The sequence below is a fragment of the Protopterus annectens genome, chromosome 14.part0 (assembly GCF_019279795.1).
Source record: "Protopterus annectens isolate FY-2018-M chromosome 14.part0, PAN1.0, whole genome shotgun sequence".
Classification (NCBI taxonomy): domain Eukaryota; kingdom Metazoa; phylum Chordata; order Ceratodontiformes; family Protopteridae; genus Protopterus; species Protopterus annectens.
In genome coordinates, this window is record NC_056748.1 from 603,648,657 (window position 1) to 603,666,899 (window position 18,243).

The window sequence follows — 18,243 nt, forward strand, 5'->3', positions numbered from 1 at the left end:
TCCCTGCTGAGGATCTAGAAGTGGAATCGATGCCAGATAAACTCCTTTTCAGATCATGAAAAGACTCAGGAAAAAGTACAGATGTGTACACTTACCATAAATGTAGATGCTTGAGTGTATTCACTGTTGTAGTCATCACACTTAGGTTATCTGCCTGCAGGTAGCCCTCAGTCGGCCCAACTACCAGAGACTTAGTATTTCTGTATCGGTTGCTGTCGCTCCAGGACTGATGCCAGGTCGTCAACGGTATAAAAACAGGCAGCCAACACCATTACATCAGTTTTTCTTGCCCCCAAATGTCAGGAGTAGGGAGCTAAGCTATGGTGAGAAAACACCACCAGTAAAAACTAAATACCAATACCCCTGTAAGGGGTGAGTAATAGACAGAGAGGAGAGAGAGAGAGAGATAAGGGGGGCTGGAGTGAGGGAAACCAGGACTGCAACAGTGAATACACACAAACATCTACATTTATGGTAAGTGTACACAACTGTACTATGTTCTTCGTGTTTCACTGTTGCAGTCATCACACTTGGGTCGATTCCCAAAGCTGAAGAAAGGGTGGAGGCAGTCAAGAAGAGTTGGGGCTGGCTAGTATGCCCTGCAGGATTGCTGTTGCAAAAACCCGCCCTGGATTTGGAAAAGATAGGCAGGTGGTAATTCTTGGTGAAAGTGTGTATGTGTACAGAACTCCAGGTGGCAGCTTCCAGAATGCTCCTGGTAGGGACTCCCCTGAGGAACGCTGTAGAGGTACAAGTTGCCCTGGTGGAATGTGTTGTGACCTCCTGAGGGGTTGGTTTCCCATGGTGTTTGTAGCAAGAGGAGGATGGCAAAATGGTTAAGGTGTTTACCTTACAAACACAAGGTGCAGAGTTTGATTCTTACTTGGGGTAATTGGCTACACTTAAAGTGGCCCACAAAGGCTGTTAGTCTAGTACTAAACTATGAAACTAAAACTATGAAGAAATGGATACAGTGTGCTATCCATTTGGAAATTGTTTGTTTTGAAATGGCCTTGCCCTCTGCCCCTGGTGCAAAACTAAGTAGTAACTGGTTGGATTCCCTGAAGAGCTTAGTCCTATCCAGGTAGAATCTGAGCTGTCTGTGCACATCCAGGGAGTGCAGGATCCTTTCCCCATTATTTAGAGGATTAGGGAAGAAGGTTGGCAAATGGATGGATTGGTTGAGAGCCACGTTGGACACCACTTAAGACATAAAGGAAGGGTTAATCCTGAGGGAGACCCTGTCAGCATGAAAAATAATGAAGGGTTCCACAGCCATAAGTGCTTGCAGCTCAGATACTCTTCTAGCTGAAGTGATGGCCAGAAGCAAGGCTGTTTTCCAAGAGAGGAATTTTAATTCTGCTGACATTGCAGGTTCAAAGGGGGGTAGCATGAGCTTTTCCAGTACAAAGTTAAGGTCCCAAGCAGGGGTGGGTGCTCTCCTTGGTAGCCTTAAGTTGTTTGCCCCTCTCAGGAACTGTTTGATGATGGTGAGAGAAGAGAGGTAGTTCAGTGGTGTAATGAGCAGAGATGGCAGAGGCATGGATCTTAATGGAGGAGAAGGATAGGCCTCTGTGGAGTAGATCTGCTAGGTAATCCAGGATTAGAGGTGAGGAAGGCAGTGCTGTGTCCTCTCCTTTAGCTTGAATCCAGGAGCAATACCTTTTCCACTTAGCATAGGATTTTCTTGTACTGGGTCTTCTGGAGTCAAGAATGACGTCCAGCACCTGCTTACTTAGGCTGGTCACTGGGGGAGAATTCAAGGAATAAGCCAGGCTGCAAGATTCAGGGTTTGCAGTTGCGGATGCAAAATCAGCTCCCCCTGCTGAGTGAGGAGGGTTGGGATCTCGGGTAGGTGCCGAGGTGGCACCGGTGACAGGCTACGCAGTAGTGGGTATGAGTGCTGGCGTGGCCAGTGCGGGGCAATCAGGATTGTCCTTGGTCTGTCCTGTCTTATCTTGAGTAATATTCTTGATAGAAGAAGCAGGGGTTAGAATGCATAGATTGAGTGGTTTTCCCCACTGGAAGGATAGGGCATCCACTTTCCAGGCCCTGCTGTGAGGTGTCCTGGTGCAGAATTTGCTGAGCTGGTGATTGGAGAGGTAGGCAAAGAGGTCCACCTCTGGGGTCCTCCATTTCTGGATTAAAAGGCTGAAGGTGCTGGGTTCTAATCGTCACTCATGTGGGTCTAGGAAATTTCTGCTTAAGTTGTCTGCCAGAGAGTTTTGTTTGCCTGGCAGGAATTGAGCTTGCAGATGAACATGCATGTCCAAGGCCGTGTTCCACAGGGTCATGGCTAGCCTGCAGAATGGGTTCCCCCCCTGCTTGTTGATGTAGAACAAACTGTGGTGTTGTCCGTTTTTATTAGCAGGGGTCCTGATGAGAGTAGGGATCTGAAAGCTGTTAGTGTGTGCTGAACAGCTAGCATCTGTTTTTGGCTGATGTGCAGATGAATTTGACTTGGGCTCCAGCGGACCTGAATGCACTTGTCATCCAGGTGTGCCCCCCAGGCATAGTCTGATGCGTCTGTGGTTAGGGTCTGGGTGGCATGGGTTGAGTAAAGGGAAGTCCCTTGTTGTGGTTACATGCTGCTGCCCACCAAAGAAACTCTGTCCTTAGACAAGGTATGATAGGTATGACTGTTTCCAGGTCCTGACAATGCTGGCACCAAAGACTTAAGTACCACTGAAGTTTCCTCATATGCAGTCTGGCTTATGGAATTAGTAGGATGCAAGAGGTCATGAACCCTAGGGCCTTGCAGGATTTTCTTTGCAGACAGCTGGGTTCTGGTGGCCATTTGAGTGAAGTAGCCTGTCAGATAGGCTTGTTTTGCTGGAGTAAGGAATGCCATCTGGGATGCTGTGTCCAAGCTTGCTCCCAGGAATACAATCTTTTGACTGGGGTCAAGTTTTGATTTCTTTTCATTGATAGTGTTCCCCAGTGAGGTTAGGTTCTTTACAAATGTCAGGTGTTGCAACAGCTGTTCCTGACTGTCTGCCTGAATCAGGCAGTCGCCCAAGTACGGGTAAATTAGAATTTTCCTCTGTCTGCAACAAGCAATGGCTGGAGCCAGGCATTTTGTGAAAACTCTGGGAGCAGTGGATAAGCCAAAGGGAAGTACAGAGAACTGATAATGCATAGATCCTGCCCTGAAACATAAGTATTTCCTGCATGAGTTCTTGACAGGAATGTGCAGATAGGCTTCTTTTAGGTCTAGGGTTACTAACCAGGCATCTTTGGATACCATAGGAAGAAGCTGCTGAAGAGTGAGCATTTTGAATTTTGGTACCACCAGGAAGGTGTATAGAATGGAAAGATCTAGGATTGGGTGCCAAGTGCCCTCTTTTCTGGGTACCAGGAAAGTCTGGAATAGAACCCTTGACCTATCTGTTCTGTAGGAACAGGTTGAATTGCCCTTATGGAGAGCAGGGACTGAACTTGGTTTTGTGCCTCTGCCCACTGGTTTGGAGGAAGGTCTGGGAACCCTTTTGGAGTTGGCAGTGAGTGGAAGTAGAATTTGTACCCCTGGGGTACAATGTTGAGGACCCATCAGTCTTTGGTGATGGAGGACCAGTTTTTTGCATGATGGGCAAGTTTTCCTCCTAGGGGCATGAGCAGTTGGGGTAGAGGTGAGCAGTGGAGTTGAGAAGTCATTGTGAATTCTTTCCGTAAGGGGGTGGCTTAGCACTCTCTGTTTTTGAAGTGGAGGCACTCCATTGCTTAGATCTCTGCATACCCTGAGACTGTAGTCGGGGGGGGGGTCTGTTTCCCCTGGGTTTAGTTTGAGATGGCCTTGAGGGGGTTGGAAAGGACCAATGTTTCGAGGGGCAATTCCTGCTGAATCTAGGAGGCTGCACTTGCAAGAAATCTTTGACTGTCTGCATAGACTTAGCTTTTTCTTCCATCATTTTTAGAACCTCTTCTGCTTGGGTGCCAAACAGACTGTCCTTGTTCAAAGGAGCATCTAATAATTTTGATTTGACATGATCTAGCAAGGTCTGCTCCTTAAGCCAAGCATGCCTTCTCAGTACAGAACCAGTGACTGCTGCCCTGCAAGATGCTTCCAGGGCGTCAAAGCCACATTGCAAAGTATGCTTACTGACTTGTCTTGCAGAATGCATAAGCTCTTTTAATTCTTTATTTTCTGCATAGTCTGTAAAGGTAGCTAATTTTTGCTTAATAAGTTCCATAATATGTTGCTGGTACTTCAGCATGTGAAACTGGCAATTCAATGCCCTAATGGCGAGAGTTGCAAAGGTGTATATTTTTTTTATCCCTTCTGTCTAAAGCTGTGGAATCCCTGTCAGAAGGGGTGAGATTCTTAGCTTAGTTGCTTTTATACCTTTAGGCCGCTGGGAGATGACTTCTGGGTCAGCAGTAGGACTTTTGAAAAGAAATTTGTGAGAGTCAGGAACTCTTGTAGTACCTTGTCTGGTTTCCTAGGAGCAGGAGGTAAAGTATCAGGAGTTAGGCTGGATTCCATAAAGACATCATCCACAACATCGAGAACTGGAGGTATTGCTAAATGTCTATGTTGTGGCAAATCTAAAAATTCTCTGAGTCTCTTTTTGGACTGAGGATAATCTTGGCATTCCCAGTGGAAATGCTCTCTTAAAGTATGTAGGGTTTCACCAAAAGAAAAATCCTCTGGAGGTGAAGCAGAAGGAATGGATTCCTCTGCATCTGAATCCTCATAAGCAGATAAAGGCATGACTTCATATTCAGAAACCTCAGAGTCGTTGGGACTCTTGGTCTGTTAAAGCTGCTTTAGACAGGTCTCTTTTTCTCTTAGGAGGGGAAGGCTAGCTTCTCCTAATTAGCACAATCAGGTCTTCTGCCATTTTAAGCATTTGATGTTGTGGGAAGGAAGCAGGTGCTTGAGATTGGGTTGTCGGTTTTTTAGGTGTAGCTTGTACTCTTGGGCTTAAGAAACTCGGTAGCTTTAGACAGAACTGAAGACGCGAAAGAAGTCATCGGTTTGTGTCGAATTATCGGTAGTGCAAAGAACTTTCTCAGAAGCCTATGTCTGCACAACGGCTCCGGACCTATCCAAGGTAGAGACAATCTGCAGGTTCCATAGTCAAAGAAGAGTCTCGTGGCATACCGGACTCTGAATGGGTCTCGGTAGCGGCCTGTGAATCCATCGAAGCGGGCATCAGGGGCTGGAAAAGCACCTCACTAACAGCAAACTGGCGGCTAGCTTAACGGAAGCGTCATTGGCAGTTTTGGACTGTGCGGTTTGTCTCTGTCTTTATCCTTACGTTTTTCAGAAGATGGTTAGTCGGATGGCTTACCAAAGCCATTTCAGAATACGGAGATCGAGAGCGAAAGTATTTAGTGACAATAAGGGCCCGGCAATGAATAGTTCGACCGCTGAACAAAGCACAAAATCGACAGCGATGTCGTAGTCTGGGCCTAAACAGGTGACGCAGTAAGAATGGAAATCTCGGTGTGGTATTTGCTTTCCACAGGCGAGACAATTGTTGACTTGAGTCCTGTTATAACAAAATTGCCAAGTTTGCCAAAAGCTCCCCATTTAGAACCCATCACTGCATACCTCTTAGGCAACTTCAATGGCTTGAACTGCCACAGTTACTACTATATCACCAACTTGTCATATCATACAACAACCTGACAAAATTCCCGCTCTAAGGCAATTACTGACCAACTTACACTCCAAATCGTCCACTCCGCTCTGCCAACAAATCACTCCTCACTATTACCTCAGCTAATAACACAGCCGGCAAATCTCTCTTTTCACACATTATAGCTAAAACTTGGAATAATCTCCCTCCATCTGTGACTTCTGCATCTAATACCACTCAATTCAAAAACTCCCTTAAGGCCCACCTTACAAGTTCTTGACTCTGTTCATGTATTACATAGTCCAAAAATCTGGTACCTCTACAACTTTCTCCTACCTCTCTTTGTACATGCCCCAGTAAGCATGGTTCCTCCAAATGTTATCCATGGAAAAACATGTACCTGTTAAAATTTGTCTCTCACTGCAAACAAAATGTACATATGTAAATATTTTACTGATTGGAATGGTCTGTACTGTTTTTTTTTTTTCTTTTCACTTCTTTCTAGATGCTACTAGTATAAAAAAATACTACTTCCTACACTTTGTATAATTGGAGCTTTTCTCCCCGGGCCTCCGCTGTAAATGGACCTCGTCCAGTTGGACCATCCCGGTAAAAAAATTAAAATAAAATAAATAAATAATTGTTAACTTTTTCTGACATCGGTTAGAGCAAGAAAAGAGGATCCCCCAATGGGGTACTTGACTTTAGGAGACTTCAGGATGATTCAATTCGGAAACGAAAACTCAGGTAGCGGCCGACTGGCACTCTTGCAAACTGCTTCTGCTTCGGGCTCCTCAGCAAGAAAGACTGATGTAATGGCAGCTGCCTGTTTTTATACCCGACCACCTGACGTCAGTCCTGGAGTGACAGCAACCGACGCAGAAATACTAAGTCTCTGGTATTCGGGCCGACTGAGGGCTACCTGCAGGCAGATAACCCAAGTGTGATGACTGAAACAGTGAAACATGAAAAACATCTGTCATCAAACGCACAGATGTGAGGTCTCACCACAGAACTGCAGGTCACAGCACTGAGGACGGCAGTATTATGACAATTTCTTGAATGAGTTACAAAAGAACCAGTAGGAAGACAGGAAGCTCATAGAACTGTAAAGGAGAGAGACTTATCAATGTCCTTTATAGTTACAGGAGACACAGGCTGTTCAATTACTTTAACAGACATCTCTAACTAAAGGCTCCATACTTTTAAATGCTACCTCAGATACAGTTGAGGAGATATGTGGATGCCTGTGCATTTTCTTTTTAAAAAAAGATTCAACAGCAATTTTTTTCTGGCTTTGAGAAAAGGGCTTAGCTGGTAGTAAGGTCAAAGATGTACCAAATTCAAAAGAACTTCCTGCATCAGCACTTAGCTGAAAATTTCTTAAACAATAAAAAATGTAATATCTTTCTCTTAAGATGAAGCGTGGAAAAGGAAAACTCAGGATAGATGTCTCAGGTAGAGGGGATATGATGTTCGACTAAAGAAATCATGCACTTAAGTCGTTCCCCTACAGCATTTTTCTCACCACACCAATACCCTCTATGGTACTCAGTACTTGGTGTTTAAACCATGGTAGTCACCAAAACAAAGAAAAAAAACAACTTCAATCAACTGCTTTTTAGCCTCTACTTCTCTGAAGTCAAGGCCAACGTCAAGGACCTCTGGCTGATAAAATTTGCAAATTACTGCAAATTAGGAGCAACCATAGACTCCCTCACTGACACGAATGTTCTCCAGGAAGGGCTGACACAGACAAATAACTTGTGTCAGAGCCATGGACTAAAACTAAATGCCAAGAAATACATAACAGATCCTTTTGGAAGTCATCTACCCAGATAACTATCATACTGAAAACACTCCCCCTAAGAGCAGACTCAGTAGTGAAGGACTTGGGGACACCCACAGAGAGTAATCTAGCCTCAGACCATGACATGTCTACAGCAGTGAGGAAATCATTATATGCTGAGCAACCTATAAACACAGGTATGTCATCTAGGTCCAAGGAAGCCACTGTTTCACTAATTCAGCATTCATCAGATCTGTCATTTGAGTATGATGACCCTTAGGTATGCCCCTAACCAGGCACATCCAACAACTGCAATTTCCACAGAGGTTCCTCACTAAAGGAGTGCAAGGCATAAGTTAACATTTCCTACACAGATAGTCTCAAAGCCTTATCCCTGTATTCTGTCTCCTACAAGCTGCTGAGGGGAGATTTATGCCTGGCATACAAGACATTGTTGGACCCCACCATGACGGACCTCTTGCATATCTGCAAAACAAACAGCATCAGAATGAATCATTCTAAGGACTTAAACCTTGCCAACGACATAAACAGGACATGTTGGAGAGACAGGCATGTATCTCAGAAACTACCCTTTCTCTGGAACAGGCTCCCCATCCATGTGAAGCAGAGTTCTTCTCTAACCCCATTCAAGTGCAACTTGAACAACTGGATGGGGAACAGGAAATTCATCCCTGGTTTGGCACCTACATCTGTAACGGACATAAGCAGCTTGTAAATGTTTCATCTCCCTGGACCCTGGTTGTAAAATGTTTCAACTCCTAGGCCCCCTGTTTAAACTTATCAAGAGTACCAAAACTTGTCCGAGATTTGGGGTGCATGGCTAGGCTTAAAAAGACCTCACTGGTTATTAGCCTAGTATGTACATATGAACCTATAAACTGGATAAAATAAACTGAAAAAAAATCAACAAATTCTGCAATACACATTATCTCCTCTGAGTAAGGTGGCTTAGACAAATAAAAAAATATGAATACACAAAAATAACTATGGCAAAGCTACAAAGAGAAAAATAAAAATAAAACAAACTAAAATATCCTAATAGAACCAACAGAGAATGCCAGCCAAAATGATTCACAATGATGTTAAGTTGCATCTATGGTCCACACACAAAAAAAAAAAAAAAAAAAACTTTTGAGAGGAACATTTCAAAGAATAGCATGTTTACAGAAAAAAACAAGGGTAATATCAGAAGCAATTAATACAAAACCAAGGAACATCAGTTGATGTTTTAGGTCTAGGATCATTTAGGAGACCATCCAGGCACCTTACATGACACTGAAGATTTCAGCACCAAAAGTGGTGCATCATGGGGGTTCACTTAGCAAATCTGTACTGCCCCGCAGTCCTAATGTCGACCACCTTAGTCCTACAAGTTACTAAAGCTTCAAACACATTTATAAAGGAATACAGTTAAACAACTGCTTACACTAACTGAAAAAATTCCAAAATGTTATCCCTGCAACTGTCCTGCAAACAGATATTAATAGGCTTAAGCTACCAGGGACCACCACCCTACATAAAACTTCTAGCTAGCAGTCCATGCCAGTAGGCAAGACAAAGCACATGTTGGAGAACTGGTCATGAGTGTCCCCCTATTTTAATCTTAGAAACTTAGAAACTGTTTACCCTGCTTATGGGAATGGACAGATAGACATCATGTAGGTCTAGAGTCACCATAAGGGTTTGTGAGACAATTAGAGGCAAAAGGATCTGTAATGACCAACAGAAACTTATTCAGTACCCCCCCCCCTCCGTAAGGAGAAAAAGTATGCCATGTTCCTTCTGCATGTGACATTATTAGCCCAAGGGTGGAAGTCTCCCTTTTCAGTGAGGCAGTCTGCCAGCTGTTTTGTTTGCATCTGACTGCAGGATACTCCTAAGTTTATGGGTTTTAATTTGTTAGTTCCACTAATTTATAAGTGAATTATTCCTAATACAACACAGTTTACAGAATTCTCATTCACAGTATAATTATTGGTGCCACATATTATATAAACAGTGGTATGCCCCTGGCCACCAGTTGTGGGCTCAGAATTATGTTTAATCAGAGTGCATTGCTGAAGTTATCTGAAATGGCAACAATTTCTCTTGTGAGTATGCTGCAGACCACTTTAATTCCACCTGATTGCCAGCAAAAGGATGAGAATTTTTATTGTTCTCCCATCAAAACAAAAAGTCGCCATCCCCAGCCTCTACCTCATCTCACCACCACGATCAAGTAGGTTTCTGTTTGAAGTATCAGTGAAGATAACTAGTTTCTGGAATTTACCATTTCCCAGAAGTTTAAATTTAAGAAGTACTTTTGCAAAAAGCATTTTCCGAACACAGTTTCATGACGTTTGTACAACAGCATATTCTATGGTGGACACCGAACTGGAAACTGCCTGGCAACATAAGAATTTGTCCTATTTTCACCCTAAAGACATCCACATCAATTGGGTAAGGATCCTTTGAGATTTCCATGACAAAGGAATGGAAATTATTTTCGTGAGACTCTTGGTGCACCAACACTGTTACAACAGCAATGGTCAAATTCAATTAATCACAACAGAAGTAGTCAAGCTTTTCATGGGCAACCTGGAAGGAGGCATTCAGGCAGAGGATAATTTAAGTGGCACAGCTTTGCGAGCTACCACATACAAAGCCACCCTTCAAAGCATGCAAACACATGTATGATGTTACTGTTCCCCACTAGCCAACAGAACACAGCATTGTCAACCTGTGAGATTTTCCCTTATGACTTAATACCTTTCACTTTGTTATACCAGCACAGTACAAATGTGTCTAACAGACTGCAAACCTACTTCTTCAGGTTCCACAGCCACTTGCATACCTTGCTTCATACCCTACAAAAATGCAGACAATATCCTTAACAAGCACTTTGCACTGCTTCTGACAAATTAAGACTCTCCATGAGCTATGGATGTTCGGATGATAAATATTTTGGAAATTCTTTTCTGAAAAGTTCATCAAGCCATCCAATCACTAGATGAGCTATGGGGTTTTACAGTACACATACCCAACCTACTGGAGATGCATTTTTTGGCCAACTGTTATTACTTTCTTCAAAAACATCACCATATTTCCAGCTCCATAACTCATCCTACTTTGCTGCTTTAAAACAGTATCTCCCCAAACAAAAATACACAATGTTCCATAATTGAGTCACAGGGTTGTAGCACATCAGTTTTTGATGCAATATGAGTATCTTCTACATGACCCTGTAATATAAGCTGAGTGTAAAAAAACAAGTTATATCAATTCTTACATCTTTCTGAAGCTTTACCAGCCCTAAGATTTCAGCAGTATGACTGTACCGCTTTTCTCTGTCTACAGATGTTATGGTTTGATCTTTTTTTTTTTTGAGACTGAGGCTACTACTTTGCTGCATCACATATGTCTGCTTCACCATCAGTACAAAATGCTTTACTCTTGTTTATTTACTTTAGGAATTGCACACTTCCTCATTTTCATTTTTTGTATCATTTCCAGTAAGTTTCTCACCTCACCACTTATTTTCAATTAACACATTCATCCTTCACTTCAATCTTGACTTTATTCAGACTGGAATGATGCACCCTTACACAAAAACCATAAATCGTGGCCATTGACAATCCCGGATTCTTTTATCTCTGCACATTCAGCCCTTTTGTAGAACTTTGCACCACAAATGCAAGATTTAAAATGGGAGACAAGCTGTTTTGTAGTGCTCTTCAAATACTTCATTAATATTCAACCCCAGCAAATGCTCTTCTAGATGTATGCAATGCTGAAATATGTTCAACTGCCATGCGGGCAATTTATCCCTTTGGACAGAAGAGATTTGGGGTTTGTTGTTCTGAAGTCATCTTTTATTTGTGCAGATTAAAGCACTTAAGTTTTGGGAGTCTTACAGAGTATCAGCTTTTCTTTATTTAACAGATTTGTGTTCTGGTCAAACACAAGTTAATGTGTTCTGGTCAAACACAAGTTAATCTGGACTGCAGCCATAAGCATTCTGCATTTTTTGCCAGCAGACTCCTATCTAATGCCATTTCCAGTCATACCCAATACAAGCTTTCAGTTTTATTATTTCTATTAGTGTCAGATTGTCTTCCACTGCTTTAGGCACTATATACTGCCATTATCACAGTTTCAACACTGTGATTCTCTGCCATATACCAAATTATATCATTAATAAATACTCCCATCATTGTAACTGAACTACTGCTGAAATGGATCATGCCTGCTTACCCAGCTATGAAAACAAGTCTAAATTTTATTTTTTTTTTATTTAAAACACAATGAAATTATATTATCTAACAGAAACAAATATATATACATGCACACACACACTACTTCAGTTTATTCAAAGTGTTACAAGTTTCAAAACCTCAATCATATGGTCTCCGCCAAATAGGTTTCGAAGTTTTGAAACTTTGATAAACTGAAGTAGGCCCACATGTATGTACATATATACACATGTAGATATACAGACAGAAATATTTATTTACTAAGTGTCTACATCAATTCATCCACAAATTTCTGATGTTACCTATGTTCATAATGCTTCTGGCACCAAAACAAACATGCAAAATGACTGACTGCACAAAGGTACAAAAATATCAGGAAAAGTTCACCTCTGTCCACAGCAACTGTCTCATTGTACTCAAAGGCCACAGACATACCAAACAGGTCTAAGTTTGGGTCTAATATACTTGAGGCAAACCTCACAAGTGTCAACAATCAGTTTAGAAATACAATCAAGATATGTGTTTGCTGAAATAACAATGGTAGGATAACAGAGCCAAGTACATTTCGGTTATTTTTTTTTTTTATTTTAATTAACTGCTATGATATCAAAAATATGCAAGTAGGATTATTATAGAAGTAGGAGGTAAAGATATGAAAATATATGCACATATTCTGTTTACTGAAGGTTTTAATTAAAAAGAAAAACTGTGATAAGCGCTGTGGGATCTTTAACAACCACCAGAGTGATCATGAATGCACACAAATGAGATCTTGATTTAGCATTCAAGCCGCGGTGGTACAGTGGTAACGTTGTTGCCTCACAGCAAGAGGTTCTCTTGTTCGATTCTTGGCTGGAGTGCCTTGTGTGTGGAGTCTGCATGTCCTCCCCGCGGTCGAGTGGCCTCTGAAAGACACGCGTGATTGGGCGTGCCTTCGCTGATGGTTGGGCATCAGGCTGGCAACTCGGCACCATAAAAATCTACTGCCAATCATTAATGGACCGGAGTTCCGCTGTGGCGACCCCAAACCGGGAAAAGCCAAAAAGACAAACTTAAGGATGATACTTCAGAAGTGCAGCACGATCCCTATGACTCACTACTGTCCATATGGCAAATAAAGCCAATTACCTGGTGTGGGATCAGGACCCACAGCTTTCTGGTTTTCCCAGCATTAAAGTCAATTAAAGTACTTGTCAGACCACTGGCCCTGGTGTCTGGAAGGAACACAGGCATTCAGTAAATTAGGCTTAGATACCTTTTTCATGACACTAAATGAAGATGCCTCCCTGAGACAACTACTAGGAGGGTTGAGAATACAGGTGGGCAGAAAAGAAAGGACAGCTGTCATTTAAATGTCATTTAAACCAGGTTCTTAGATACCTTTTTCATGACACTAAATGAAGATGCCTCCCTGAGACAACTACTAGGAGGGTTGAGAATACAGGTGGGCAGAAAAGAAAGGACAGCTGTCATTTAAATGTCATTTAAACCAGGTTCAAGGAATGGAAGTAAGGGCTACATACAAGTTGTGTCTCTCTAAGATACAGGAAATTAAACTTCTCTACTTGTTAACAAGTACAAAACCAAATTACACCTGGTGGGACTCGCTTCAGAAGCAATCTGGAGTAAAACTTCCTTATTAGTTACTTAACTATTAAGAAATGAAAAGAATTTGTTTATTAGAGAACATTTCTAGCTTCTTGTTATGAATTCTGCATACACAGCAATCTTATCCTGTAACACACTTAGCAGTTTAAGAATAAGCTACCAAATATAGCTGTTGAAATATGCAAATAGTTTCCAAGAGACAGGAAATTTAAAAACAGTGACACTTATCTAATAATGTAAATTAATAATGTACATTACGTTAATTTGAAAGACTTACCTCAGTGTAGGACTTTTTTGTTATGTGGACATTCTTGGCCCTATAGGACTGTCGCCTTCTTTTATAATCTCTCATTTCAGCGATAAGTTCAAGGTGAGACTTTGGTGCTTTACTACCATCCTCTGTGCAAAAAAAAAAAGGAAACAAAAGTTTACTACTGACCACATCTGCCTTTACAGCATTCAATAATATGAATATGCGGGAATCTATGCAAATTTTGAGCCATAAAAACAGAGTTTAATATGGATATTTAAAACAAGCAATGAAGTGGGATGTTGCATACAAAGTAGTAACTTATTTTTAGTTGCACAACCTACACTGCAATATGAATTTTGCAACAAATAACTCCCCATGATATTTTTATCCAAAGAATCAAAATATCTAAGGTAGCAATTTATGTCCTTCCTTAGATCACTGTTACGGTATTCAAAACTGATGGTTTATCTCAGCAAATAACCTGGACGTCCTGTCAGGGTACCAAAGCAAAAACCTTCACTACAGCTTTAGGTCCAATAAGCCCATGGATGTAAGGGTACATAAGCGGATGTATAAATGTAAATCCTCAGAATATCTTGTAGCCAGTTCAAATGCACGTCTCACATCACTCTGTCTGTTTTATACGTGCCTGTTGGCACTATTGGCCTTCATTGGTTCAGATAAATGTCCTGTTGGGGAACCTTCCTTTTGTTTCTCTCAGCTGTATTGCTGTTGGTTCCATTACATGCCAGCTATGAGGAGAAAAAGCAACTGTGGTAGGCAGATTCCCTACAAGGATCCCCACTCTCAATGCCTTTTCTCTTAGGTGCAGAGCTCAGTTACAAAAACTGTATGATCTGTAGTCCTTTGTTCAGAAGACTACTTTTGTCACTTAATTCCTGTTTGGAAACTTTGTGCCTTAAGGACCTCGCACAAGGAAAGACAGCAGACTTTTTCGTCCCTGACATCCCACCAATTCAGCAGAAAAAACATAACAGGCCTAGGCCTGATAATTGCAACTTCCCAGTCAAACTCTAATGTACCCGCAGAAGTCTTGTAACCAGAGGTACGCCCGATACCCGGGCAGACTCCAGCCTCATGACCCTGCAGGAGGATAGTATGGCATTTTGAGGTGCGCATATCCAAAACAACTGAAGCTACTGAGAACGGAAAGAAGACAGAACCAAGCTTAATTTTCGAAAGTTCCAAAGGCATACTTCAAATCCTCAGAGAGGAAATTTCTGGGTCTCTCATTGAAGGCTGTCAGGGGTCGGTGACACCTAAAAGCTGATGCTGCTCCAAGGAAAAAGAAACAAAAAGCTAAAAATGTTCCTTCTCCTCAGATGCCCAAAGAAAGGGAATGGATGGATTCTTCACAGGATCTATTAAAGGCAATTAGACACTCAAGCTATCATTCTTTTTTGGGCCGGTTACCACTATGGTTTCTCCCTCTACTCCACAAGAGACAATTAGACACTTCTTCTGCAGATGGAGAATAAATCAGACTCTGATGAGCACTTATTAGCCTATTTATCCCAACCCCATTCCCCAGTTCAAGTAGCATCTGATGATGAAGATTGCCTCTCTCCAGATTCCCCTGTTGAAGAAGCTTCATGTGGGGAAAGTATTGTGAATATGATGAAGAATTCTGAACAGGAATCTAAACAGATTCTGAAGTTCAAGAGACATACTAGAAATTCTTGGAAGTAGATACCCATGCCCCTTGCTCTTGTACCCCCTGTTATGGAGGCTTTTCTGAATGCTTTTGCATATGCTTTGTCTGAGAGATTCCCAGCCACCTGCTTCCAAAAGGCCTGACAGGTTTTACAAGGTACAGGAGGACTTGCAATTTCTGTACAAAAACCCTGTGGAAAACCCATCTGGGTTTTCCATGTCAACAGAGAAGACCCAAAAATTACTGTCTGCTGCCAACACTCTTCCTTCAGATAAGGACAGCAGGGCAATGGATAAGTTGGGGGAAATATGTCCTCCACTCTGCCCTTTAGAACTTATCAGACTCAAATGTCCAAATACTTTTCTATCCTCAGCAACTTGAACAAAGCATTGTCCTTCCCCGAGGACTCTACCACTAAACAGCAGGTCCTATTCCTCGGTGGAACAGGTTTTCCAGGTAACTATACAAAGTATTAAATGCAACTATGATGTAGACAAAATCTCATTCAGGGCAACTGCTACAGGTTTGTGATCATTAGGTACTCAGAGTTACATTCTCTTCTCAACCTCTTCAACAAGAAATTAAGGCAAAACTCACTCTCCACCTTAAAAAAGGATCTTTTTCTTGGTCTGAATGTGGCCAGTCTTTTCATGCAATTGCAAGAGCAATGTAAAATCATGAGAGACTGTACACAGATATTTGTTACTTCTGTACCTAGAGACCAGAGGAATTACCATGCAAAACCCACCTCCTTTGCTCACATGGAACCCATGCCTTATGGCCAAGAAAATCCCTAGGAAAAAATTTCAGGACAAAACAGACAGGGGCACTAGATCAGAGAAGTCTGCCTGACTACCTCCCATCCTCAAGTCCACCCCCTCCCATATCCAAAAGGCTGACATTAAAAAAAAACTGGCTTCTCATCACCTCAGACAAGTGGGTACTTCTTAGTCTTCCAGAAGGAATACGAAATGACCCGGAAAGAAGTTCTCCCTTTCAATGGCATCCATTCTTCTTCAACAAATCAGATACAGCTGGCTTCATCCCATCCCTCAAACGTTGCTACAGCAGGGCACAATGGAACTAGCCTCATAATATGTGGGAAATCACAGTATGACAGACACCAATTGTCCATTTAAAGAAAGGATACTGAAAACAAATTCTGGATTTCTCCACCTTCAACACCTTCCTCCTCGTTCTATCTTTCAGGATGCCACCAAAGCAAACTCTGCTCCAGTTCATCCTTCCTAAAGTCTTTCTGGTATTTCCAGACATGAAGTATGCCTGTCTCCACATTCACCCTAAAACAGGAAATTTCTGAGGTTTTCTACGAGCTCATTGCAGTCTCAGTTCCCTGCTTTACCTTTTGGACTCTCTACAGCCCCAAATGTCTTCACAAAGTGCCTCACCCCCATGACAGCTTACTGCAGGACTTTGGGAATACAGATATTTTCCTCTCTTATCTGATGTTGTCTCTTCCATCTGTTCCTCAACAGATGGAACAGAGTCCTCAGCTACTTAGCCCTTGGGGTGGTCTCATGGAAGGATATTCTGGAGGAAGGCTAACCAAAGGCCACCCTATTCCTGGAGATCAAATTCAGCTTGTAATGAAAAATAAATGTATGAGCACTGAACCAAACGGCTGCCACACAAATGTCATGAACTGAAGCCCTGGAAAATATGGCTGAGGAAGCTGAGACAGACCTAGTTGAATGAACCCTTACTGGTTTGGACAGGGTCATGCTTTTTTCCTTATAGGCATGAGAAATAGTCTGACAGCCATCTAGCTAAGGAAACTTTGGAAACTATTTGGCCCATCTTAGTTTTAGAAAAGGAGGCAAACAGATCTGTCTTACTGAAGGATTTGATACAATGGAAGTAGAAATGAAGTTAGAGATGTACATCCAACAAGTGTTGCATACACCCCCCCTTTACTGGAAAAAAGTGAGAAAGAAAACTGGGATATTAATACATTGGTTCAATTAAGCCTTAGCTACCACTTTGGGGATAGAGGATGGACTGGTTCTAAGGGACACCTTATCTTTGTGGACAATTATATAACGAGGCTTGCAGGACAGGGCCGGTATTTCTGATGCTCTCCATGTTGAAGTTACTGCATCTAGAAAAATAATTTTCCAAGTCATATATTAATGTCCATCCTGGCAGCAGGTTCAAAGGGAGGCTGGGTCAAGACCTGAAGCAGAACAGTCACATCCCAAAAGGGAATATGATGCTTGGGGGGGAGGGGGTTAAGGAAGGAGCCTCTATTGAAAGCTTTGGTAAATCCAGGAGAAGCTAATGTCACCAGATTTTCTCCAATATGAAAATGAAAAATAGCAGCTAACTGAACCTTAATGGTAGAATTACTGTCTCCAACTTGGAAAATGGATGCCAAAAAGACTGAGACTGCAGGGAGAGGAGCCGAAAAAGGATTCAGATTCCTTTGGGAAGCCCAAATAGAAAATCTCTTCCATTTACTTCATTAAATTTTTGGTAGATGGTCTCAGAGTAGTAGTACAAATGTGGACTATTGGACTATAGAGGAAGACAGCCTGAACTGAGTCACCAGAATTGGATTTGCCGAAACCAAAAGGGTCACTTGAGGGCAGGAATATCTGGATGAGGGGTGTCAGAAGGGCGAGGGAAGTCCTGCATCGGGATTCAGCACTGCTTGGGGATCAAACTAGGCCACAGAAAGGGAAACCACATCTGACAAGGCCAGAATGGGGCAATGATGACTGATTTTTCTCTCTGTTGCCTTCTGCAGAAACATTGGAATCAGGTGAGTAGGAGGGAAAGTATAAAGAATACTAGGGCCAAACATGCATCCCTCGGTGACTCCCTCTCCGGAGGGGGGGGGGGGGCAGGGCAAAGACCATGCTGCACTTGGTGTTGTGGGGTGAGGCAAAAAAGATCAAAGTATGACAGACACCACCAATGAAAAATCTGTTCCACCACTATCAGACTGAGGGACCACTCGAGGTAAGATATTAGACCTGTTCAACTTGGGCAACAGAACAATGGATTCCCTGGTATACACATTGCTACCAGAAAGCAATTGGAAGATATTGCCCACTGCC

General features: G+C 42.2%; 1 protein-coding gene across 1 annotated transcript in view; it reads right to left on the reverse strand.

Annotated features, from left to right (window-relative positions):
* SNRNP48 (small nuclear ribonucleoprotein U11/U12 subunit 48) overlaps positions 1-18,243 on the reverse strand; it is a 693,998-nt gene that overhangs the window by 29,130 nt on the left and 646,625 nt on the right. The window contains exon 6 of the mRNA XM_044056352.1: positions 13,513-13,634. Coding sequence (XP_043912287.1) covers positions 13,513-13,634 — 122 coding nt within the window. The remainder of the gene's footprint in view (positions 1-13,512; positions 13,635-18,243) is intronic.